Source organism: Falco naumanni, chromosome 9 (genome assembly GCF_017639655.2).
Source record: "Falco naumanni isolate bFalNau1 chromosome 9, bFalNau1.pat, whole genome shotgun sequence".
NCBI classification, from domain to species: domain Eukaryota; kingdom Metazoa; phylum Chordata; class Aves; order Falconiformes; family Falconidae; genus Falco; species Falco naumanni.
The window spans coordinates 885,744-911,067 of NC_054062.1; the positions used below are offsets into that span (position 1 = coordinate 885,744).

Below are 25,324 nucleotides of genomic sequence, written 5' to 3' on the forward strand. Positions count from 1 at the left end.
GCAGCGGGCGGCGTCGAGCGGGGCGAGGGGCGCGGGCTGGGGCCGGCGCCTAGCGGCCGGGGCGGCGAGAGGCGGGCTCACCCGCCGGCGAGGCGCGCGGGAAGGGGTAGCGTGAGCTCGCCCGTGCGGGGAGCCGGTGCCGCGCCGCAGCCATGGGGAACCGCGGGATGGAGGACCTTATCCCGCTGGTCAACCGGCTGCAGGACGCCTTCGCCGCCATCGGGCAGAACGCCAACCTCGACCTGCCGCAGATCGCCGTGGTGGGGGGGCAGAGCGCCGGCAAGAGCTCCGTGCTGGAGAATTTTGTCGGGAGGTGAGAGGGTCCCTGCGGGGCCCCGCCACAGGCAGGGCTGCGGGCGGCGGGCGGCGGGGGGCGCGGGCATCGCTCTGCACGGGCGTAGCGGCTGGGCGCGCGGGCACCGCTGCTGGGGGGCACGCCGCTGCTGGGGGGCACGCCGCTGCTGGGGGGGCACGCCGCTGCTGGGGGGCACGCCGCTGGTGGGGGCGCGGGCATCGCGCTGCGGGGACGCGGAGCGGCCGCACGGACCGGTGCGGTGCGCGGGCATCGCTGCTGCCTGCGCGGGTAGCGCCGTGGCGGGGCGGGGGGGGGTCTCCCCGTCTGCAGGGTGCGTGTCCCTCTCCGCAGCGCGGTCCCGCCTGCCTCAGCCGCAGCTGCGGGGCCGCTGGCAGCCCCCCGCCGCGGGAGGGGCGCCCTGGCTATTACATAAGGGGGCGAAGTGCGGCGGTACCGACCGCAGCCCCCCAGCCCCCTCCCTCGCTGGGGCCGCCGGGCCGGGCGCCCCCGCGCCGCGCTCCGCGGGTGGGTGCAGCGCCGGGAAGGGGGGTGCGGGGGGGTGGGTAAGTTTAATCTGCGCCGCCCCCCTCCCCCAGCCCTGTCGCGCTGTCCTCCATAGCGGATGCCATGTCAGGAGCTGCGGGGAGGCGGTGGGAAGGACGGGGTTATCTCTCCTATATGCTCAGATTCCCGGGTGCTACCATTTTGTGACAGGCAATGCACTGATGCTTTCCCTTCATGTGACCTTTGCATTCATCATCTGCAACTTGAGTAAATTGCAGGCTGCGCTGCTTGGTTATCTGCTCCAGCGTAGACACACAACACCTGAGGAGGGAAGGTTGCTCCTCTGCTTGTTTCTGGCCTCGTTAATTGTCTCCAGTGATACACAGGTTTTAGCGATCAAGGTATTATTTTATGCTCTAAGGGGGCATGCAGGTTGCTGGTGACTTGTGTTAAAAGCAGTGACTGGTGTGATACTTGGTCAGATGCTTGCGTGGGTTTTTCTCTTTCAGCAAACTGCATTTGTGGCAACATCTATTGGGTTTTGTTCCCCCACCCCCACTTTTTATTTTAAGCCATTTGCTGCCGGATGGCTTATAAAGCTTTTGTACCGTTGGAAGGGTCTGGGGTGCGTATGAATTGCTTGTTTAGCTGCAAGTAGCCCCAAAAAGACCGGTGCAGCTGTAGCCTGGAGCAGCAAGTGCAGGGTGCGCTGTGTGTTCTAGGAAGAACGCATGGGGATTGTGTCTGGTGCAAAGAAAGCATGGTAGGAATAAGATTACTTTTTTTTTTTCTTCTCTCTATATATACATTCAAAAAGTTTGGGATCCTATCTAGTTAACTTCCAACAGTCCATGCAGTATCCCTCAGGGATGCTGAGAATCGTGCCAAGGGAAGGGCATTACAGGAACACATCTTACTGAGCCTCAGGTCATAGACCAGGAGCCACTTGTCAATAGACACAGAAAAAAAACCAACCCTACCATCAGAGTGAAAAGCTTGCTGGGCTGTAGCTTTCTAAGAAGGGGAAGATGGGTCTCCTGGAATATATGAGTAAAACAGGTTCACCTGTTGGCTCTGCTGTTTTCTTGCTTTCTAAGTACTGGCAGCCTAACCCGTAAATCCTTTTTAGAGGATCTATGCAGTCAGTGCTGCAGTGGTGTGATAGATAATGTATGGCTGTTAGGCTGGGGGAGGGTTTGTCAAAGGACAGTCAGTGATTTGGGGTACGCTGCCCCTTTCTTTCAGACTGAGCAAACAGAAGGGGATATATTAATCCTTGGTGTATCTCCACTGGCACCAATCGAAAAGTAACGATTTTATCTGCCTGGTGGAAAATAAATGAATTGAAATGTTTTCTGTCTCTTTTTTGATGATCCCTGTCCCAGGAGAACTTGTGACCTCACTGTGTCCCATCAGTGGCTTTGCTAGCAGCAAGTTATAGTGCTGTGGCTTTTAGAAAAAATGAAATAATGAAGGGTCCCCTGAGCAGGAGCTGAGACCTGTCTGTAGAAAAGTATTTAAAAGAAATACTTGGAATGGAAATGGAAAATATGCTGAAGTGGAAAGGTCTTTCTCAATTTGATACTCTTGAGTGCTGGCTAGCTTAGAGACCAGTAACATGAGACATCTTACCGCAGAATGTATGTGTGTGTATATACTGCAGAATCCAATCCTGTTAAAATGATGTTGGGGCCCCACTTGAATGTATTGTCTCTTTTCTTTTCTTGTGGGTGTTGGAAACCATGATAAGAAGCTATGGAAATAGTGTGGAGAATTAAGCATAGCTTCTCAAAGTAATTGTGATAGGAGCTGTTTTCTTCTCTGAATAGGCACAAGAAGAAATTGTGTGTAGACCTACTGTGTACAAATACAATTATTGCTGTAGTGTGGACATGACATATGTCACTGCTCCAGCTTGATACCAGGATGGTGGTGCAGCTATTGCTCAGCAGCTGCATGCTGTATGGTGAATGTGAGGGCTGATGAATTTTTCTCTGAGTGGACAGAAAATTGTGCAAGAACAAATGCAGATGCAGTTGGTACTGACTGATGTGCTTGATGGGGATGCTTAAGCAGAGGCGTTGGAAGCCCTGCCAGGGCTAGTTTTCCTGCTCGGTACCTGCAAGGCTTCTTTCAAATTGTCATCCAGCTGCGTTCCCACAGCAGGGCAGCACACTTGCCCTCCCTGCCAGACCTAGCCTGTGGCTAGGCAGGGCTTCAGCCTAGGGCTGCTGCTGGCACCTTGCAGTAGCACTGAATCCTGTGCATGCTGGAAGCCTTGAAGCACAGGGAAGTGATGCTGACTGCAGTCAATGTTTAGTTGCATGTCTTGCCAAACAAATAGTATTTTTTTTTTCCCTCCTGAATGTGATGGCTTACTAGTTGCTGCTAATTGCTCTTCCAGTGTCACTTACTCTACTGTTAACAGATTATCCAACAGTGCAGACCCTGTATTTATAATACCAGATGTCACTGTAGCTGCTATGTGTGCTTTTGCTGCCGGATACTCAGCATGGTGACTAGAATACTGGCTGATGCTGTTAAAAATCACTGAAGAGAAGAGAGAAGCCATGTAGAAGGCAGACAGGTGACACATCTCTTCATAGACTGGTTCATCATGGAGCCCAGAAATGGAAGGAAGGTTGGTCAGGTCAGCTCCAGGCATTTCCCGTTGGTGTGGCTGTAGGCTTGTAAATGGGTCAGGAGGGACATCAGGGGTCATTTAGTCCCTTCTTAAGGTGGTGTTACTTTCCTGCTGCCACCTTTCTTAAATTGGAGGGTCTTAGAGCAGGCACCAGTACCATCAGAACTGGTCTGATAAAAAGAACAAAGCATGTGGCATGTGCTAATCTGACTTGAGAGCTGAAAGGACCAAGAAGGGGGATATAAAAGACTGCCCACAAAACTGTAGAATCATCCATGTTCATGCCCCTCTTATTCTGCCATGTGAAAATGACAGGTATAAGTGTGGGTTTTCTTTTAAAATCCTAAGGTCTCGGAGCACCGTTATACAAACCGCTGGATTTGTGGGAGTATTACTGTTATCTCTGCTTTACAAACAGGGAGAGCTGAAAGCACTGGGTTGTGTTCAGATGGCTACATGAATGTCTGTGCCTTGTGTTTTTGTTGTGTGATCCAAGGCAGCATACTGCTCAGCCCTGCTAGGACAGCTGCATTGCTCTTCACGGAGAAAACAAGGCACCTCTGACTTCTGGGGAACAGATGGTTTAAGGGGGCTGCTGAGGAGGCAGTGACTAAGGATTGGGAATAGTAGGTGGAAGGACTTGAGTGGAGGTGAAACAGTCTTGTTTATGATCAAGGGAGCTAAGCAGTGCCAGAGTTGTGGGAAGTGGGATCAGCGTTTACTTGACCCCAGACCTGAGCGTTACTTCAGAAGCATCCTCTCTTGGGAGCTTTTATGTCCCAAACCAAATAGGGGCGCTTAGCAGTCTGCACCGGGCTCCAGTGGTATACGCTGAATTAGCCGATGTTTGTGTGTTGCCTGGAAGGAAATTGGAGACAGGCATGGACCTAAGCTCAACTGTGTTGGGCTAACCTTGCCTTTCCTAACAAACTGAAGTTTCAGCATGGGTAAAAGAGCAGGGAAAACGCAGCGCTGCAATGCCTGTGGCAGTGGTAAGGATAAGTACCTATTAAGCGTGCTACTTGTGTTACAAGTAATTGCCTTGACAAAACCAGCCAAGGGCCAGGCAGCGTGTGCCACAACTGTGTCTTTGCCTTGCAATGTCACATACTGAAAATGCAAAGCTAGATCTGGAAGCCACAAGGTTTAGTTTGGCTTCAGGTATAACTTCAAGGAGCAACTTAGTATCTTCATATCTTAACCTTCCCCAGCTATATAGGGATAAATATTTACACCCCCAAAATACGATGGGGGGAGGAATGCCTTCTTTGATAACACATACTTTGCTTTGTTACAGGAAGCTTCTCCAGCAGAATCCCTTCAGAGGCCAAAAGCAGTGTTAGCAACTATCTAGAAGTGAAAGATGCTATAGGGATGCATACAGAGATGTAGATACTTGGCCTGTTCAGATACTGTAGGAAAACTTTTTGACAATGATCTTTGCCCTTTTAAGTTGCTCAGCCTTCTGCTGTAGTGCATGCTTTGTGAGCTTGAGTGCCTGGAAGAGAACTGAGGGTTTTAAACCTTACAAAAGTCATAGTGACATTATGTATAGATTGAGGATGTCTGCTGTACTGCGTAATGCTGAGCATCAATGCATTATTTCAGAAGCGGATTTAAATTTAAACAAGAAGATACACTCACTGACTTGCTCTGATCTGGCCACAAAAGGGGTCTTTAAATATGATTCTTCTATTTTCATTTTTACTTTTTTTGGTTCTGCTTTGAGATACATTTCCATGCTTAGAGTGCTGGCAGAGAGAGTAATTGCAAATCACGGACCCTTAATTGCTGTATGATGAATATGTCTGTGAGCTGACCAAATCCTGCTTGTATTTGCAGGTTAAAGCCATACGCATTGCTTGGGAACTGACTTAGGGTTGCAGAGAATGGTGCAAGAGCCAGGAGTAGGAGCCTACTGTTAAGAGAAATAAATCACGGTCAAATAATAGTCCTTCAAATGGCAGCAAGCCTTTGGTCTCCAATGAAGAAAATACCTGTTTTCATCTCTGAGTAACTGGGGAAGGAAGAAAATATGGAGCACTGGGGGAAATAGATAATGTGTTATGGCAGACTGGAAGATTAATTTAAGAGAAATCTGTACAGCTCTGAGCAAACACTTGTGGGAGGAGAAATGCTAGAAGGAGATTCATAATTAAGTTAAAATGTAAGTGGATGGCTCTAAGGCTGGGGGGAGTGTGAATCTCAATGTTTGTAGATGCAGCAATGGTGTCTGCCTGTATTTGTCCTCTAACTACTTGCCTTAAAGTTATAAGGGTTGGCTCAAATAAATAAGTAGTATCTTTTCTGCTTCCTGCAGCAGTTAGGTGTTCTCCTCAGATCTCGCTGACTGACTGTATTCTTCAGCTTAAGTCTTTAGTGATGATCACATACTTCTGGTAACTGCCCGTTAGCCTTGTATTCACCAGGAAGAGATCCTTATGGCATGTCTGGGATCATATCAGAATTTACCCAGGGAAGGAAACCAGCTGTATCTCTAGTGGAAGTGGATTGCTCAGTATTGTGCAAGTTGGGGCTTGCCTGGACCTACTGGTGTGTGAAAATGACAGGTTGTCTTGTCATTGCTGGAATTCATTACCTGATAGCTGCCACATCAGGAGGATGCCTTCTTTGCTAGCGTGGACTCTTCCTTGTTACCATGATAATCCACATGTTGGGAATCTTCGAGCATCCTGAGCTTTGATTAGTTCTTAGTGTACTTTGAGATAGCTAAGTGTTGTGGCATTTTTTTTTGTTTGCTCTATAAGTGGTGTGCTGTGATACAGGGCTGTAAAGTCTGCAAAACCAGCAGGTAAAAAGTCAGATCGCAGAAATATTCCCCTATGCTAAAACTGTCAGCTGTTACTGTTTTTCAAAATTCCACATGCTTATAACTTTTTAGGCAGTCAAAAAAAAAAAAAAAGGCAAAGACAAATATTTATTTTTAAAGGCTACTGCTTGTTTTCAGAAGCCATAGTTCAATACCTAGCTGGGGATGCAGAGTCAAGTCCTTGAACCTGACTTTTCCTGATACTCTGAGCAGGCAGAACTCTGCTAGACTAAATAGAAGGTGTGGGAGTCTGTCTGCAGCACCTCGTAACTGAGGCAGCTTCTGACAATGCTGTTCTAAGGCTAGCCCCCTTCCTGATCTGGTGAATCACTGAACGTCGCTACTTCATACTTAAAGTTTGAGCCTGTCTGTATGAGTGTGAGTAAAAATCCTTCTGAATAAGGATTTCTTAGTATCTTTAAGATGAACTTTTTTGAGGAGAAATGGAAGAAGTTGACAACTTAGCGTAAGTTAATCAAGAAAACGGCTCCTGCTGTGTTCTAGCTACCGGAGTGAAATGCATTATGATGCCTTGAGCAGTGAGTTTATTAGAGAAGAGCAAACCCATGTGTGCTCCACCCGTGTGAGCCCATACTCTGTTTTTGTGGCAGGTAGTGCACTTGAGTGGCAAAACCAGAAGGTTTGTAGAAGGAGCGGCAGGCAGTCATCTAGAAGCATATGATGTTCAGCCTGTATGCCCAGTATAAAACTGGTTTTGAGGGGGCATCTGTGAAAGGAGACTTACTGGTAATGTGCAGGGTAAACCTACTTCCTTGATATGTCACTAAAAAAAACGCCCAAAAAACTTTGGGTGTAATACTTTCCTTCTTGGACTCACAGATCTGTAACCGTATGAGTCAGAGTACTGCTAGTTGGGAGGAGAGCTAAAACTAAATCTGGTCACCCCCAAAAAATTAAAAAAATCTAGTCATGCATGGTGGGGGAACATAGCTCACTAGTGGGACAGTTTCTTATTCCACTTGAAATTTTCCTTTCCTGATCCCAGACCTGGTTTTGCTTCCTGATAAGAGTGAAAGGTCAGGATAAAGGAATATTGTCTCTTACAAAGCAGGCAGACAGGCACATTTGGCCTTGAGATGGTTATGTTCTCAGCAGTGACACTAAATTCTTGTGTAACTAATTTTTTTTATACTTTTTTCTCCATCTGTAGAAAGGAGGTGCTGTTGGTCTCTGTCATGTCACGTAGGTGTATATCATTCATGAACACCTGAAATAATATTAGAAAAGGTTAATCATAAGGTAGGAATCTATTTCTTCTAACAGTAAACTAAAACTTTGCCAGGGTGGTACAGCAGCGTCTGCCTGAGCCCTGTGAAAGATGCCTTCTCTGCAGAAGTGTGCCAAGAGCTTTCGCTGCTCATGCGGCCTCTTTTGCCCAGCGTTGCTGGTCACTTAGGTCTGTCTTGCAGAGAGGCTGGGACTGATGCAGCCACCTTTGGCTGCTGGCATCGATCAGGCGCTAGATTTGAGGAGTTGGGGTACTCTTAGAAAGTACTAGGAGATGAGAGGCTGCACGAGTCGAGCTGGTAGCACTTAAATTTTTGAACATAGCCTTTGAGAGCAGGGATGGGTAGTGCAGCCCTGTAGAGGAATGAGCCCAGGGTTTTGTCCTTGGTGACTTCAAACACTCAGATGATCTGGTCAGGCCTGGAGGTGGTCAAACCGCCAGGAGAACTGGTTCTGAAAAGCTCCAAAAAGCTGTTTTTCTTTATTTACGTTTGTCTATGATCCTTCAAAAGCCTGCATCATGCTTATTTTTGAGTGACCTGATGGAATTTAGTCATGAGAATTGGATGTCTTGCTCAGGACTGGCTACTGTAAATATTGGGGTGGCTATGAGGAGAGGACTGAGACAACACTTCAGTTTTTACTGAGGAGCAGGCAAGAGTATGCATGAAAATACTGTGGCTGACAACTGAGAGCACAATTTAATGTTAGATATTAGCACAATTTAATGTTAGATATTTAAACAGTTATTCCGGGTGACTCATTGACACTTTGTACTTACGTCCAGCTTTTTGCTTTCAAAGTCCTGTTAGTGAATACTTTAACAACAATCAAATGTAAAGTGTGTCAGTAATTTTCTTAAGCTGTTTTATATAGATGGGCAGACAGGACAATTGAGTTGCTGATGGTTGCTTCCTGCATGACCTTCAGGCTTGTCACAGCTCCTAGGCTGGTGCTGACTATAATAGATAGCTGCTTTTCTTTCCTTCCAGTACGGGAAGAAGGAGCCCTGAGTCTGAAATCTAACAGTGTCTCTGATTGTTCTCTGCCATGTTAGATGCTCTGAAAGCTTTGGCAGACCCCGCCATGACCAAGTGGAAGTGAGATGGTGTTTTAATCCCTGGTCAGTAGCTTCTTGCAGTTCAGCATAACATGCTTTTGGAAGCAACTTGGAAGCAGATGTTATGCAAGCTCCTCAAGCTGTGTCTTGCTGACTGGAAGCAAACTTGCCAGCTTCTGCCACTTTTCTGCAAGTCTTGTGACTTGTGTAGCTTTTCTTAGAGCCCTGGATATAACAATTAAGCTAACAGAAGAGCGGTGTAGCTTTTGTATTGAAAATGTCAATTTCTAACACTGAGGGTATTTATTTTTTTTCCTTTAAAAGATGCTGTTTCCCTAAGTGTTCCTGGAGACAGTGTAGAGAATCCCAAAACTAAGACCTGCATTGTCAACTCTTCCCTTCCTAAAAATCAGGATTTAGCCCCAAAACTATAAGCTCTGCTAAAATACTTGAGTTGCAGTCACAGTGAACAATAGATGAGGTTTGGAATAGACCCAGTTCCTCACTTGTGACTGAAATGGGAATTGAACTGGAGTTTCTGGGGGTGAAAATTCTGTTTTAATAATGTCTTGCCTCAACAGTCCCCTTTAACACTCCCTTTCCTGTTTCTTATGGCTGCAGGTTGCATTGTTGCAGCTAGGGTGAAGAGTTAACACTACTGTAACAAACAAATGAGAATTGCTGGGATCCCGTCGGACTATGCTGGGACTGCTGTTTTGTGGCTGTGAAACAGTCTTGGTGTAAGAGTGGCTGGCGTAGTATGTGGGGTGCCTGCCAGAGGACGTAGCCGTACAGCAGTGTTGCTGTAAGGCTGTATAAAAGCTGAGCATGAACTATTTCAGAGTAGTTTTCCAGCTGCATTTAGACCCTCTCTCAAAGCAGCGATAGGCAGAAGTCTACAGAGATGCTGAGCAGTTGGTTCTCAACATCTGCAAATGTTTTTACAGTGGAAGTAACTTACTCTGGAGAGTACTAGGAAAAACTGTTAATTTTGTGGGGCTTTTTGAGACTGATGATCCAGGGATGGGGAGGCTGTGCTGGATTTCTTAGAACAAGGAAAGAGGTACTTAAAGGCAAAAATCTTGAAGCTTTTGTTCAGTTCCTCCTCTTTGCCTTCCTGCCACTCTTGCATGTGTAAAAGCAGAGCAAATTATGTAGGACCTAACTCAGGGCTCTGAGAGCTCGTCGTCATCCAAGTAATTGTAAACCTCTACAAACAGGGGCTTACAATGAAAGTAACTGTTTGTTTGCTGCCTGCCAGCACAGGAACAATTCTCTGTCAGCAGGGGAATACGCCTGATGACCTGTCAGTTCAGAATTAAGCCAGTGAAAAACGAAGCTCAAACTCCCATAGTTTTTATTCTTATACTTAGTTCTGCTGACTTGCTTATGATTTACTCCGAATTTACACTGCTCTGGGTCAGGATGGGGCCCCTTAATTCCAATACATGTTAGGTTTTCTCTTTCTGGCTGCTGCCTGTGATCTCTTGAGTAATCTCTGGCTATTTCTTAATCTGATTGTGCTTTTACTTTTAATAGAAGCTCCTCTATGAATAGCTGGGAATTGTCTGAGCACGGTGGCCTTGAGAGGAGATCTGTCGCAGTGGGGTTATAGCTAGAGGTAAGGAGGAGATTGGTGTATACCAAAATGCAGGGTACCCTCAGGGACTGGTGCGTGACATGTGTCATACTGCAGAGCTGATGCTGCAGCTCCAGTGCTGAAACTTGGGTCACCTCTTCTCCATCAGCGTAGCTCTCAGAAGAGATCCCAGCAATATGCTTCTTCCCTCTGGGCTGTGATACTTGGATTCGATGTTCCTGTTCCTAAGCATTACTCTGTTTATGCCTGTTCATACAAGATGTGTGTGTGTTATGCCAAGCCTGCAAACTGTCTGGCACCCCAAATGAATCTTGGAGAAAGAGGTCCATTTCTTGAATGAATTTGTATAGACTGTTGAAAGAATCATATTTAAAGAATACTTACTGTAAAATAACAAGTGAGGCGCTGCGTTAGCGCTTGATATCTTACTGTCTTATGTTTGGACAAAGTTGAATTCAAACTGGACACCTGGGCAGGCAAAAGCAAATGTTATTAGAAATCAGTGTCTTGGTTTAAAGGGGTGGGGGAATGATAACAGGGGAAGGAGTTTAGATAAACCTTTTGCTTATGGAAAATAGGGGAAGGAATGGAAGACTCCGATTTGTTTGTCCAGGTCACTAAGCTGCAATTTTGCTATAGATCCAGAGTGCCCATTAATAGGCAACACCAAGACCCACCTGCTTTTTTAATTTAAGCCCTAAAAGTTTTCCATGAAGACTTGGACTCCTTTAGAAATTATGCGTATGTGTATATGTATGTAAACTTGCCTTTTTGTCACCTCCTGTGGTCAGTGCCCAAATGTGACCAGAGAGAAATGTTCCCTGGAACATGAGGAGTGCTGTCCCATCAGTTGGTCAAAAGGACTCTGGCAGACACATTGGAACCAGCCAGGAGGTCAAAAGCTCATCTCTTCTGGGACTATTGATCCAGCTTTCATTCTGGTATAGCCTGAAATGGAGATGTCTTACGTGGGTTTTGAAGTAGTTTAATGCCTCTGACTTTGCTCTGCACTAGAGGTGTTAGCAGTCTGTCTGCTGGATTTTCTTCAAGGGCTTAAGAAGCAGTGCCTCTGCAGCATGTTTCTAGCCAGGGTGATCCTAATTATATCTGAAACTGCAGAGGTGCAGGGCATAGCAAGGAGCTTGGCAATATTCCTGCATACCTTCCCAGGCAGAGTGCAGATATAAATTGGCATCTTAAATTCCCTCTGCAGGGCAACCACACACTTTGGACAGTTTGGTCAGGATGCCCAAGTGCAGTATCACTCTGTTATCCACAGAACTCTGTCCTTCCTGCCTGGCCTGTTGGAAGGGACCTCCTGCCTCCCCATCCACAACACGCTCTGCCTCTCGCTGCTGACCCAAGATAAATTATCAGGGCACATGCATTCAATTTTACAAACCTACAACCCATGTCTGGCCACTAGTAGCACATCATAGCTTGAGCTACCACCTCCTTTCCTCATACAGCTTCCATTTGGGTTTGTACTATCGGGTTCATCAAAGTGATTTTGCTGTTTCTAATGAACTCTTTCAGCTGTCAGTACCCTTTGTGGCATTCAGGCTCTGGGGAGGATGTCTTCTTTTCTAGCACACAGTGCTGTCTGGGAGTGGAGGAGGTGTCGTACTGCAGTGGTGAAATGTGTGTCAAGCTGTTTGTTCTTCTCTTAGGTCTTGCAGCAGATTCCACGACTCCAGAGGTGGTGGAGTTTTGACAAGAAATCAAAGATGATACTTACCATGAGTGTTTGGTATCTTTGAGTCTGCCACTGTACCTGTCTTCCTGCTTTGGAGGAGAGAAAGGCAAAAAGGGGGATAAACCCCTCTATCCAGAGTCTCCACGTGACAAATAGCTTGAATAATTAGTTACTGCTGCACAGTCTAGGGATGTCCCTGAACACAGGAGAGCCTTTATTGCTGGACAGGCTTTAGTCTAGACCCAGCTGCAGCCTGATTCCAGCGAGCTAGGACAGATTAAGACACTGGTGGTGGGAAATAGCAAGGTCAGCCTGTTGCTCACTGGTTTTAGCATACATTAATCCCAGGGTGTTATTGTGGCTGTGCTTTCCCATCAGTCATTTTGGTCCCAGAGTTTGTGTGTAGCTTGTCCTTTTGTTTTTTTTGCAGCTCAAGTTGCAGGTGCTGTACAGGTCATGTGTTTCAGGGCTGCAGCCCTTCTGTTACGGCAAAGACAGGATTTGTCAGATTTGTTTGTGCCAAAGCAGAGCAGTGTTACTGCAGTATTATGACAAATCAGCGTGGCTTGAGATAGAGACAAGCAAAGATGCTGGGTCATGGGTTTACTTTTATGGCCGCAAAAACTGTTTCTTTACTACTGCCATAAGGACTGAACTAATTTGCTCTAGGGTGGTGTTGATGCCTGGTACTGTCCTCTTGGAGACTGGAAGTTGCAGAGAGTTTCTGGAGATGATAATCTACATGACATTTTTTTTTTTTGTCAGGGTATATAAGCTTCAGAGGGAGCAAAAGAAAAACTTGCTTTTATGCTATGATGGTGAAAATTCAGCAAGGCTGACAGAAGGGTCTGGTTTACAGCTGTTGGGGTGGAGAATGCATCATGCTATTGCAATATTTCTTACACCTGTGGCTCTGGAGGTCTCTGGACCCCACCAGTGCTGTGGTTGCTTTTCCCCTGAATCCTGGTATTGTTACACAGATCTGATGTTATGTTTGTTTTTTAAATGAGTGAAGCCAGCCCTGTGTTCTTTCTTCTGGGATTAAGTCTTGAAATCAAAGCTGCATTTTCAACAAGTGTGTAATCGTTACTGCTGCATCCATTCAGGTTTCACCAGGCTGCTTGATCCCAGGAATTCCTGATATTGTCATGTAGAATTAGTGCTGTATTATTCTTTACCTTGAATATCCCAAGGCAGCAAGCAAGATCCAGGGCTTCATTTTCTATTACCCAGAAGATCCCAGAGGAAGCTTCACAGCAGAAGCGCTGCAATTTTCTGCTCTCTCAAGACACCGCTTCTCCAGCACTGCAGCCGAGTCAATGCGGCATTTGCTATAATGGGCAGCGACTTTTTGAGATCAGGCGATGCACTGTAGGCTGTAGCACTCTAAATAATCCTCTACAGTAAAATGCAGAGTTCCAAACAAGAAAATCCCTTTACATCCCTTTACAGTTTTTACCTGCAAAAATACAAAGAGAGAACTGGCTCACAAGTGCCCTGTAGATGTGTTGGAGTGCCCTGTTTTCCTTTCCTATCTGTGCTATGTCGGTGTGTGTGCTGGGCTAACCCATCCGCAGGAACATAGCAGGGAGGATCTGGCAGATAAGTCAGCCCTCAAAATGGAGGAGGGGAAGGATATTCCTGATCGGTTCTCTCACAGCAGAGATGAACTGAAGCAAGTAACATCTCAGGTGAGATGGCCGGGTTTGTGTGCCAGCAGTACCTCCTGTTTCTCCTGCAAGCTCTTGACCCGTAGCTGTAGATGCTTACTTAAAATCTGTCAGCCTCAGCAGCTTGGGGCTGATGCACAGCAGTGAGGTATGCAGGAGCTGTATGGACATCAAACTGATTTGTTTCTATGGAAACAAGTAGGTTTCACCATGTTGTAGGGAAGTAGGAGGGGAATTACCCTTGGGCCTGGTTCTGGCTCTCGGATTGGATTGGTCAACGCACCGCAACTGCAGAGCAGCAGCCCATGGAGGGATTATCTGTCTGCTCAGTGACCACAACTAGGGAGAGAAACGCGTGGATCCAGTCTGCTCCTGTTGCAGGCTTCCTCAGCAGGGATGACACAAGGTACTGTCGAGGTGTGCCAGGATTCCCAGGTTCACAGTCCTCCATGGTGTTTCAAAGCAAAGAATCTGACCTTGGTCGCTCACGGCCGGCAGGGAGCCCTGCAGGAGCAGCACAGGCGGCTGTGACGCTGTGTCCTGCCCAGACGTACCAGTTAGGGTGGGTAAGGTGGTGAGCTGTGCTCAGGCTTTAGCACACCTTCTTCTGGGCAAGAGCTGAGAACTACTTGTGGTGCCTGCAAGGACTGGGGGAAGCTGAGATCTTTCAGACGGGCTTCAGGCATTGCTTGTTGATGAAATTATTGTATATCCTGTTACATTTGCTGTACTGCTTTCAGAAGGTCACAGCACCTGAAGTCCTGTGAGTGGGGGTGTTGATTTTGAAACCTTTTTTCTAAAATGAAAGTTCATCTCATGAAACCAGAGGAGGACTCAGAGCATGAATATAAACCTTGTTCAGGTTCAAATAGGAACGGTATGTACTAACCCTGTGTATTCCTAGGGGTCTGTAGTACTGAGTCTGTTTGAATGGACCCTGTGCCCTTGTGCAAAACCCTAGTGCTGATTCTTCAAAAGGGGCTGACCAGCACCTCCGTCCTTCAGATCTTGTGCCCTGAAGGTACTTGCCTCTTTAGGCCCCAGCAGTGACTCAGAAGGAAAGCTTAGATTTCTAGATAGAAGGAAGCAGACTGTGGAAAACTGGCAAAAACAGTAATGCCTGTGTGTCTAAGCATCTTCCCAAGGTATTCCCTTGTCTGTTCTCTTCTTCCCTCTTACAGGTGTAGCACAGGAGCTGTGTAACCTCTAATGGAGAGGAATTCCATTCGCTTGGCTTCTGTCTCCCCTCCCTTGTATATAGGGACTTCAGCACGTGTTATGTAAACTGAGTTAGGGACGGAGTGCAGCTCTGTTGGAAATTCTTGCTTTATGCAAAGTAGCACAGCCGATGAGTTAGTTGGGTGCAGTAACCCTTGGTTATGGGTTTGCAGGGGTGCATCAGAAGAAAGCAGCAACATCTCTGCCTTATTTTCAGGTCATCTAAAAATATATTGTGCACCTCGAAAGTCAGGCCAGATCTTGCTGTAAGGTCTACCAAGCACAAAGCTAGGGTATAGCGGCTTCCTTGGAATTACTGCAGACGTACAGCAGCACAAATCCCTAGGGCAAACTCGGCTGTGCCATTTCACTCCGTGGGCTGGCAGGCCCCCAGGCCACTGAATAGAAGTGTAATAGCTAAAGTGAAAGAGTGCTTCTGACCTCATTGGATGTCTCTTGCCCTGTGGAAGCAGTACAGCCGTGAAGCTCTGTAGTTCTGCATCAGATTAACTTGTGCACAGGGGTTCTAGTGCAGCCATGACTTGGCATAATGTGTACAGCTGTCTTCCAGATTTTGATATACCCTGAAGCTTTTGATGTTCCCCGAGTGCGAAACAAAAATCAGCCCAAAGGATTAAAACAAAAATAAATAGAAAAACTTACCTTATCCCACTGCTTCCGGAGACCTGCATAGAGGCATGTGCAGGAGGGAGGCTGCATGAGGTACAAGGCAGGGAGATGTGGAAGGAGTGAATGAGAAAGGCGCTGACTGCGGTGACTCCTGGGAGCCAGTCTGTGCAGTCAGAGATAAGCCAGGAAAGCAGAATTTAGCACGTTCTGGAAGGCATAGAGGAGAGTACTGTTTCTAAGGAAGTGTTAGTGTAAAAATTGCTATGCACCTTCCTTTTTGCTTTAGCAGTGTTTGTAAGGGTGCTGCAGGCTGAAGTCTAAACACGGCTACTGCAGCTGAAGCATCAGTGATGCAGGAGAAGGTTGCACGGGGCCTATCCCCTCTCTAGTTGTCTGAGCCCCCTCAGCCCACACTTGACTCAACAAATGTGTTCTGATGGGGGTAACCCTTTTTCAATTGACACTTTTGGTGTTTGAAGCACGTGGGTCCTCCTGGAGACCCGTAAGAGCACAAAAATTTGACCATGCATTTCAGTAACAGAAGGCCTTATCCTGTTCTGTAGGAAAGGGAAGATCTAGGCTCTACCTGCATCGCCTTCTTGGTAATTTCTGGGAATAGTGCTGGAGTCTGTCACCTCTGTACACCTGGATCAGTGGCCAAGTAATTGTGCTCTGTCCCATGATGAAGAGACAAGCCCTATGGCTGAGATGGAAATTCATTCAGCTGCTGTCTCCCCACAGCACATCGTGTAGTCCCAAATGTCAGTGAAACAAACCCCACCATTATGTTTGTTCATGAGGAACTGGATTTGACTCGCTGAACTTACCGCATGTAGGCTTTCAAACAGCCAGCCATGCACTTTTCTATGGAGGTGGATTCTGTTGGAGGGGGCAGTCTCCTTTGGCAAAGCTTCTGATGTGGTGTCATTATGGGTTTTGAAATGTTGCCTTTTGCAGTAAGTGTTGATTTCTTAGGTGGCTTTATTTACTTCATATGTTACTATGAATACACTAATTTTTCTTACTTTGAAGTGAGAGCACAGTCCGGGGGAAAAAGATGGAGCACTTCAGAACACCACACATCCTTGGTCCCTTGTAAAAGGGGCAGAGGAAACAAAACAAAGGTGATTATTGCAGTGAGTCATAATGTCAGTTCTGGAGCAGGGTGTGTGTGTGAACATGTAATACAACCTATTTCTACACTTCTGTTCTTGCAGTGAATTAGCATAGTTGCTGTCCTTTCACGTTTGAAGACCATAGTGCCTCAGTCTCTGCATAAAACCTTAATAAAGGCATCTTGGACAGAATTAGCCCTCATGCTTGCTGGGGACCTGTGGTGGTATCAACTGCAGTGCTGTGCAAAAGAATAGAAGAACTCAAGGCAGATGGGGGAATAGGAGAAGGTGCAAACTTCAGAAGTTACTTTCCAGTTTATTATCTATCCTCTCTGACAAGTTATCCAGTAGTATGCTGCTAGCATTTGTGCTTTGCCCTGCTCAGACAGCACCTGTGAAGTTTGTAAGATGGTTTCTGGGAACTTAAGTACAGCAAACAAGGTGTGCTTGGCCCTTCTTGGTTACTGATGTGGAGAACTGTACTGGGGAGAAACAGCTAGGTGTTGCAGATGCTGTTTGAGTGCCAGTACTACGTAACAAAGCAATTGTAAGTGTTCCAAGTCAGCACAATGGTGTTAACCTCCCTTTGCGCTACTGTAAATAGGAACGCAAGGCACAAGGCAGTGGGAAGCCTTCTCTTTATTTTTTTTTTGTTTCTGCTAACATGTATATTATGATGACACTCATGAACTATTGCCTGTCTTTATTTTTTCACAATTGTATTCTTGAATAATGAACCATTGTGCACAATAATATTGCCAGTATGCTGGAATGTGATGTACTTACAATAGATCTTTATTTCTATATGTATCCATTGTGTGACCAGTACCAACTACACCCGAAGAAACGATATTATACCAAGTGCTTATGGAATTACTCTTTCACTGTGGGTCAAGGCTAGGCACACTGTTATGCTGTAGCAACTGTCAGATAAATAGCATGCATCCCCTGGCTTTCACATCTGAGTCTAAAAGTGCTAATCTTAACGGAAAAAGTGTGGCTACTTAGGAATGAGACTTAGCACGTGGTTATGAGTCTGTAGGACTGATGTCCCAAGTTCACATCATGCAGCGTGAAAGGAAGATGAAAGCTAAGGGCAGAGAAAAACAGTTAAGGTGATGGGTGCTTTTGTTCATAATGCACCTGCTTTTAAATGTTTGCTGTTCATGTTGGCCTGTGTGGCTTTTTTTGAGAAATGCTTTGGTTCGTGGAAGATAAGAGCTCTTGGAGGCCACAAGGTCAGCAGGAAAGGGAAGTCTGAATCTGTAATGCAGCCCTCTTGTTAACCTGCTGGCTGGCAGAGGTAAGAACAGATTTGTCCTTGTTCTTGCCTCTGCCTTGAGTTGTAGAGTTGTTTATGCATGTACTTGTGTGTCACTTGAAGGATCGGACCAGGAAGGCACTCTCGAGGGTAGTTCCTGCATCAGGTTTCTACCTTTTGGTAGCACTAGGTGATGCTGTTACAAAGGAGCACCAGGCTTGAGTTCGAGTCTAAGAAGTGGAAAGCTACTACTGTTTCTAAGGTGTTTGTTTTAGCAGTCAATAAGATTGATAGTAAATACTTTGCGTCTTGCAGATATTCTGCGGCTAATGTGTTGCATAGGTGTTAGCCTATGTTTTAAGGATTCATTTGAGACACATGCTGGGGTAAGAATGTGTTTGAAAATGTAGCTGTTGTGCTGTTCAGAGAGATTTATATATAAGCCATTCATAGATTGCAGCCTGTATGAAGATGTGAATGTTGCCAATCAGTGCAGCGATCAAGAGTCATACGCCAAAGGTACCGATACCCCTAGATTGTCTTGGGATTCTTGTAATGCATTGTGCTGTGATGAGCTAATGAAGAACTCTTGATCTGGATGTGTGTGAATGAAGAATGATCAGCTATAAGCATTGACAGAGGAAATGAAGATAGTGCTAAGCTTAAGCAGGAGCAGGTCAGAACTGTATAACCAGATAGCAAAATCCATAAAGGCAGGAACCGTTTGGCTTTTTTTTTTTTTTTTTTTTTTTTTTTTTGCTGTGTATTGGCATCATGCTTTGTGCGGTTCTGATTGAATTGCTGTCCCTGGGCACTACTAGAACACAGGAAATAACAAATACTGGATTTTAAAAACAGAAACAGCCATGTGAAATTGTGGAGGCTGTGTGAATCTTAATTTTCTGACACTAATATAATCCAAACTGGGAATTAATCAATTCCCTTAATACTCTTTTTGTCTGTAGGTATTAAATAAGAAATCAAATTGAAGTTAAATGATCAGATGGTGGCGTTCACTCTCCTGTTCTTTGGAACTACTTTTATGTCTTCATAAGCTGCTGTTTGGCTTTTTAATTGAGGCTTTACCTTCTCTAGTGTGTTCTGATCCAAGAATCTCAACGGGCTGACAAACAATAAACTTGCAAGGATGCTGTATTGGTATATTTGGACTAGGCTTAGATTTTTATTTCAAAGCCCTCTACAAACAGCTTTGCAAGCCTTCTAGCTTCTCTGACAGGAGGGAAAGTAAGTGGTGGTGGGAGCATTTGGTTTGTCAGTTCAGAACAGGAGGCTTTACTACGGACTTGGTTCTGTTATTGACTCCCAATGACTTTTGTCTCAACTTCAGTGGAGACTAACATTGTGCATGAAAAAGCTTTGACTCGAAGGCTTTTCTGTAAGCTTTCTTGTCCAGACACATTAAGGTTTATAGAATGTATGAGCAAGAAGAGTTTCTCAGGTGTCTCTCTGAAAATCTGTGTAAATGCAGTCCCCCCTCATGGGTGTGTTTATAGCTGAAATTAAATTTCTTGGTCAGTACTACATAGTGATCTTTTGACAAACTTCGTGGGCCTCTCACTAAAATGATGAGCTGCAAAAAAGTAGACAGTATCTTTGTGCAGTGCGAAGGACATAGCCAGCAGAGGTGCTTTTCCACTTAAATTTGATGGAAGGAGGGAATGCAGGGTACACATACTTGCAGTGGAAGAGTATCGAGCAGCAGCTGCATTCGGAGCTGGTATGTAGGAATGCCATTAGTATGTTACCTTCCCTCAGTGTTAGGAGGTTATGGTTGCCACTGCTGAATGTCATGGCTACAAGATCGTAGGCAGGTTACCTGCAAATGCAGTGTTGCTGGAATTAAATGCCACTGTGACTGTTACAGGGAGCCTCTAAGCCTTGGAGCACAAACCCAAAACAGTGAGCTAACCACTTCTGGCAAAGCACAAAGGGACGGACTTGCGCATGCAATCACTTTTCTCTTGATTTTTCTCAAAGTCAAGTTTGAGAGCACTTACTCTAATGAAGCAGGTGAACCAGGCACAATATGCCCATAATGATCACTGAGATGCTGGAAGATGAATTCCTTCTCCAAAGATCTAGTTATCTCTTGTTTAACAAGAAAACATCAGATCGAGTGCTTAACCAAAGGAGTAAACAAGTATTTTTCTGACTAGTAAATTTTGTGTGTTCTTTAAGAACAAATGTGGCCCCACTGCAGCAAGCAGCTCATGTAAGTCTCTTAATGGAGATGGTGACACTTTCTTAAACGTAGTAGCAATGAATAAACACAAGAAACTTGTCTAAAAGTTTCAATGTGTGCCTCTTCAGAAGTCCCAAGCTTTTCACGTGGGTGTATCTCTTTCATTTTTGACTGCATCTACCAATGTTTTCTTCCCTTTCCATACAATGTATGTTGAATTATACAATAACTTTGTCAATTTTTTTGTGTCTTGTAGATAGTCTAGGGGGAAAATGTCTTTGGTCCATGTTACCTTTAACTTCTAATCCTCTATACTGGGCAAGTCATTTAATGAATTCTGAAACTTGTTTATAGACCAAACATGCTTCTTCTGTCATTAACAGCGCTTTTTCGTTCTGTAGGATTCCAAGTTACCTAATGTGTGGTGTGTCTGGCTTTAATTTAACGATACTCCTAGGGAAACCCTGAGACCCCAGTGCCCTGACTGTAAATGTATTGCTGCATGACATTGATTGCCTTTAAGTTTCTGACACATTTGGATTTTGTTTGAATGTTGCTCTACAGTAACTGCTAGATTGTTTTCCATCCCTCAAATATATTTTTTTTTTTACTATTGCATTGCTAATGCAGCTTTCGGCCCAAATGTGTACTTTAATGCAGCTCTGCATACTAGAACAGAAATAAGACTGGAAGGGATGATGTGATTGGCTTTGCCCTGAGGTAGCTAGTTGCACATGTATAAGCACTTCAGAAGTGAGCAATGTGAAATACAACAATACATGACTTTTTTCAGGTCACTTCCCCGCCTGGACTTTTTCAGCCCAAGACCCATCAGTATTTGCATCCTTGTTCTTTTTGTTGTCTCCATTTGGAAGAGGAAATCTATCACCGATCAAGTACTCACTCAGTATCCTCTCTCTAACTGTAGTTAATAAAAGATGAGTGTGAAAGATGTTTAAATACATCTATCAATAACTGATGGTTTGGAGAACATAGCTGATCGGAGCCTTGTTCCCGCACCCTGATAAAATGCTTGGAATTGCATTGCTGGAACCGATACCTATACTGATACAATAGCTAAGCGAAAAAGATACAAGCAGGTTAAGTATTTATGTTCCATGAATACAATTTCTCTCTGATTTAGCTGCTAATTTGCTGTGTTTTCTGGATGAAGCCTAGTCTGAAGAAGCAGTAGTGTGGTATTCCTGCTTAAAAGCATAAGAAATCAAATGTTGCCATGCCACTTCTGCACGTTAAAAACAAGGCAACAAAAAAAAAAAGTAATCTTCAGTTCTTAGATACAGAGTGAAGGAAGAAAACAGGGGGTTGGTGCCCTCAACCTAAATGAATAACATATTTCAGGCATGAAGTCTTGTATAGCGATGTATGTAATGAGGCTGATTTTGATGTCATGCTAGAGGCTGCCTGGTCTCACAAGCGGAATCCTGGCTGCCCTTGTTGTTCAGTGCTCGGAGCCTTACGGCGCGTTATCGCTGAAGGCTTAGTCCATCTTTCTAGTTCCTCCCCTAGCCTTGCACCTAACCGTACACCTCCTGTGCTGGAATTGAATAAGCCAGTTTATCTAACCTTTCTACTCTTGTCTGCCCAAGTCACCTGGCAGGTGGTGGTTCTTATCGCATGTATTGTTTCCATGATTCTGACTTAATTTCATCACTTTGTGCTGCTCTTTCAGGAGCGATAGGTGTGCCTGTAGGTCTTTCTCCTGGCTCCGAAGTCGACTCAAGAACTGTGCTGGGCATGTTGTCCATGTCACACATGCTCAGCTGTGGTTTATTTACATCACCAGTTTGTTAGCTCTCCAGCGAGAGGGCAGGCAAGACTCCCATACACAGCCTCCTCCTTGGCACCCAGCCAGCTTGCTGCAGAATTCACTAACCTGTACTTTTTGGTGTCTGTGATTTGAAAGGCTTAGCTGGAGCAGGAGGAAGAAGGAGTTTGTCCAAGAGACTGTAAAGAAAGGAAGTGAAGAAGGACAGGGAATACTGTGGATAAAATGAGGTGATACTGCATCGGTTGTGGGTTTTTATAAAGCTTTTTGACTGTAATTCCTGATGAGAGTCAAGTGTAGAGAGAACCTTAGTTGAACTGCATGTACCTCCCAGTAGTTTGTGGATAAGAACGTCCGTTTATTTTTTGATGTTAGTGATCAGATTCCATGTGAATCATGGACTCAGAACTAAAGCAGTGCTAAGACTGGTTTAGGTTTGGCTAATGGTTTTGTTGTCTTGTTCTCTATGAGGACTTAGAGGTTTGTAACTTGGAATAGCCCAGGAGCTACTTCAGTTAACACGGTAAACCGGGTCATTTTTTATAATGATGGAACCCAGGTGCCACATAGGTTTTCCATCTACCTTTGTCCTGAGTTTCTGCCTTAGTAGCTGTGACAAGGACAGCGTAGAAATCAAGATTTTGGCCAAATCAGAAATCTTCAGGAAAATATGGAGCACAACATGAGCGGAGTCTTAATTTTTAAAGAGCTCATGCTTGTCAACGTAAGTGGTACTTTTCCAACAGTAAAGCAGGATTTGATACTGCAAATTAGAGATCAATAACTAGAGTATTGTCTCAGTGTGCTAGAGAGGGAATCTATAGTAATAGGATACCTTTTTCTCGGATACAATAAGCTAAAAATAAGTCAGTGCAGCTCAGATGGATTTGTTATGCTAAAAACTGAGGCTAGGGTAGGACTCTGTCACATATTGACCATGGACATCTATAGGAATGGAGCTGAGACAGCAGAAAGCTGCTAGAATGATGCAATGCCTCAAAGATTCCAGGGTTAATCCCACTGGAATTGAAAAACTAGAGCTGTATTATTTGAAAAACAAATGAAAGACAAACCCTGGTTAACTCTTTATATGTCTGAAAAAATGAGAATTAATTACAATCTTATTTTTACTGGTAGAGTTGTACCAGAGGCCCTTTTACTCTAGTAATTTATGGGAGATACTTTTATTTGAGGTGGCTGTAGGATGCCTTCTTACCCTCCCTTCACTTGAAACTACTCTGCAGTTTTTGATGTTACCAAGTTATTCTGACAGCCCCAAAGATGGAGGGTTGCTTTTGTAGCTGAGTCAAGGGAAATACAGAGAAGGAGAAGAACTTGCATAGGATTACATAGGAAAATTGTGGCCAAACCAGGAGCCGAAACAAGACTGCTCAAGTCCTTGCCTGATGTGTTTGAAACAAAAGCTTATTCCTTATCTTCATTTCCTTTGTCAGTGTTAGGCTCATGCAGGACTAAAGCAAGATGCTCAGCATGAAGAGCCCTGGATTTCTCATTTACCAGAGTAGTTAGTCACTATTGAATTAGCAAAATTATTTGCTGCTACAGCTATCAAGGGAGGGAGGTTTGTGCGCCAGAGTCCCAGCAATGTAGATGGGACTTCTTTTAGCAAAAAGAATTATATTCACGCTGTAGGAACCATGTTTTGAAGCAATGCTTCTCGCACTAGGCAAGGAAGCAATTGATCATATTGTCAGAACTGCTCAGTGGCTCTTGAAGAGCCATGTGAACAGCTGAGTACTTGAAAACCAGACCACAGACTAGCAAGGTCATCGGCAGGTGCAGTGAGCATGCCTAGCTTTGCTCAAAGCACTTGGATCTGGAAAAAGAAAAACCAGAGGAGAACTTGTGGGCTGCTAAGTCAGCATTTGGAGAAGGATAATGAAAGGCTTTCTTCCTTTGCAGTGATTCGAAGCAGACAGAAATTGAGGTTTCTTGTGAATATGGAAGGAAACTGCTGCTGCTTTTGCATTGGCAATACTTATGTCTTGAGTAGTTAGCCAGGAGAAACTCTGGGTGGAGGCAAGCCTTTGGCTGCTGTTTATTCTTTCAGATGTATCATATGGTGTTTGCATGCTGGAACAACGTGGTGTCTTCTGAAGCCTGAAAGTGCAGGGTGTGAGTGATTTTTGTTGTAGTTTGGGAAATTGCATTTTGTCAAAGGGAGGCACGCTAGTTTTTGGGCTCTGTTTCAACTTCTCTTTTCTTTCTGGTGAAAAAGATTGTTTTTTCCACAGTACAGACAGCTGTATTAAATGGGCTTGTTGGTTTAACTTGGAATTTCGGCTGAAGAGGCTATATAACTGTTACAGACAGGATTAGAAGGTATGTGCTGTGAGTATAGGCTTCTTCAGAACAACAAGCTCTTACCCTCCTTGAGGAGGAGTACTTGGTTTTTAGTGCCTTAAACATTTTTGTGTCCATGGCTGAGACTCCCTGTTAGAATCCATGCGTACTTATAGAAGCAGAAAAGCCATGAAAAGGGAAGGAAACGATCATTCACTCATCTGAAACTTCCTGTTTAATTTCAGGGACTTTCTGCCACGTGGATCTGGCATTGTAACCAGACGCCCGCTGGTCCTGCAGCTGGTCAACTCCAGCACAGGTATGTGAGCTACCTCCCCTGTGTCTCCAGCTGGATTGCTGTCTTCAGTCAAGAAAGGTCTTACTTGGTCGGAGTGGAAAAAATAAAGAAGAATTTTCCCCAGTAAAAATGACCTGCAGCTGGTTTCCAGTTCTGTCTGTCTAACATCTGATGCATTAAGTGTTCAGAAGCAAAATGCTGCTTAGGTTTTTGTGGTTTAATTCATTAGGCAAGGCTCCATGTGTATACTTCTCACAATTTTCCTTTGCCTATGCGGTTGTGACACTTACGAGTGGGTAAGACCTAAGTCAGATGACCCTGCTGACAAAGCGTGGAAATAAAGGGTTGAGATGACTTAATGTACTGAAACCCCGTGTGAGACCACTGGGATCTGGAGAAGAAAGTCTACAGAGTTCTGTGGCTGGTCTTTTGTGCAGTTCACTGGTGTTGCTATTTACTTGCAGGATATCTTCATTACCGTTCCCCTTAACATAAGTTAAGATCTCATCTATGAGTTGGCAAGTGAATGTTTCAAGGTACTCTTCCTCTTGTCAGGTGAATGTGATCTCTCCATGGCAGTCCTTGTGTACAGCAAGGAGACAATTTGACTTTTACAAGGCTTTCAAAATTGAAAAGAGAGGGTTCTTGGATTGGTTAGCCTAGTCAAGGACTGACGCACAAGAACCCCCAGGCACCAGCCAATTCAAAACAATGTCAAGAGAAGGTCTGTGTTTTTTGGTTTTTCTTCAGATTCTCTTGAGTCTGATCTCATTACATAATGATACTTATTTACCCCCAGCACTTTAATACAGAGCTAGTCCAAGTCCTGAGTACCAAGGTATCTCCCAGTGTAGCTGTAGAAGTCACTGTTGCTGCAGGCAGGTGCATGCTAAGGTGGCTCAGTATCAACAGAGAAGGTCCTGGGTTACTGTTGAAGACAAGTGAGGATGCCTCTGCTG

General features: G+C 44.9%; 1 protein-coding gene across 18 annotated transcripts in view; it reads left to right on the plus strand.

Annotated features, from left to right (window-relative positions):
- Positions 1–25,324, plus strand: part of DNM1 (dynamin 1) — a 68,734-nt gene continuing 43,410 nt past the window's right edge. For all 18 annotated transcript variants that reach the window (XR_005829598.1, XR_005829597.1, XR_005829594.1 and 15 more), the window contains exons 1-2: positions 1–313; positions 24,313–24,386. Coding sequence is in view for 13 of the 18 variants with exons in the window: in XM_040605920.1 (XP_040461854.1) it covers positions 153–313; positions 24,313–24,386 (235 nt within the window). In the remaining 5 variants the exon portion in view is untranslated. The remainder of the gene's footprint in view (positions 314–24,312; positions 24,387–25,324) is intronic.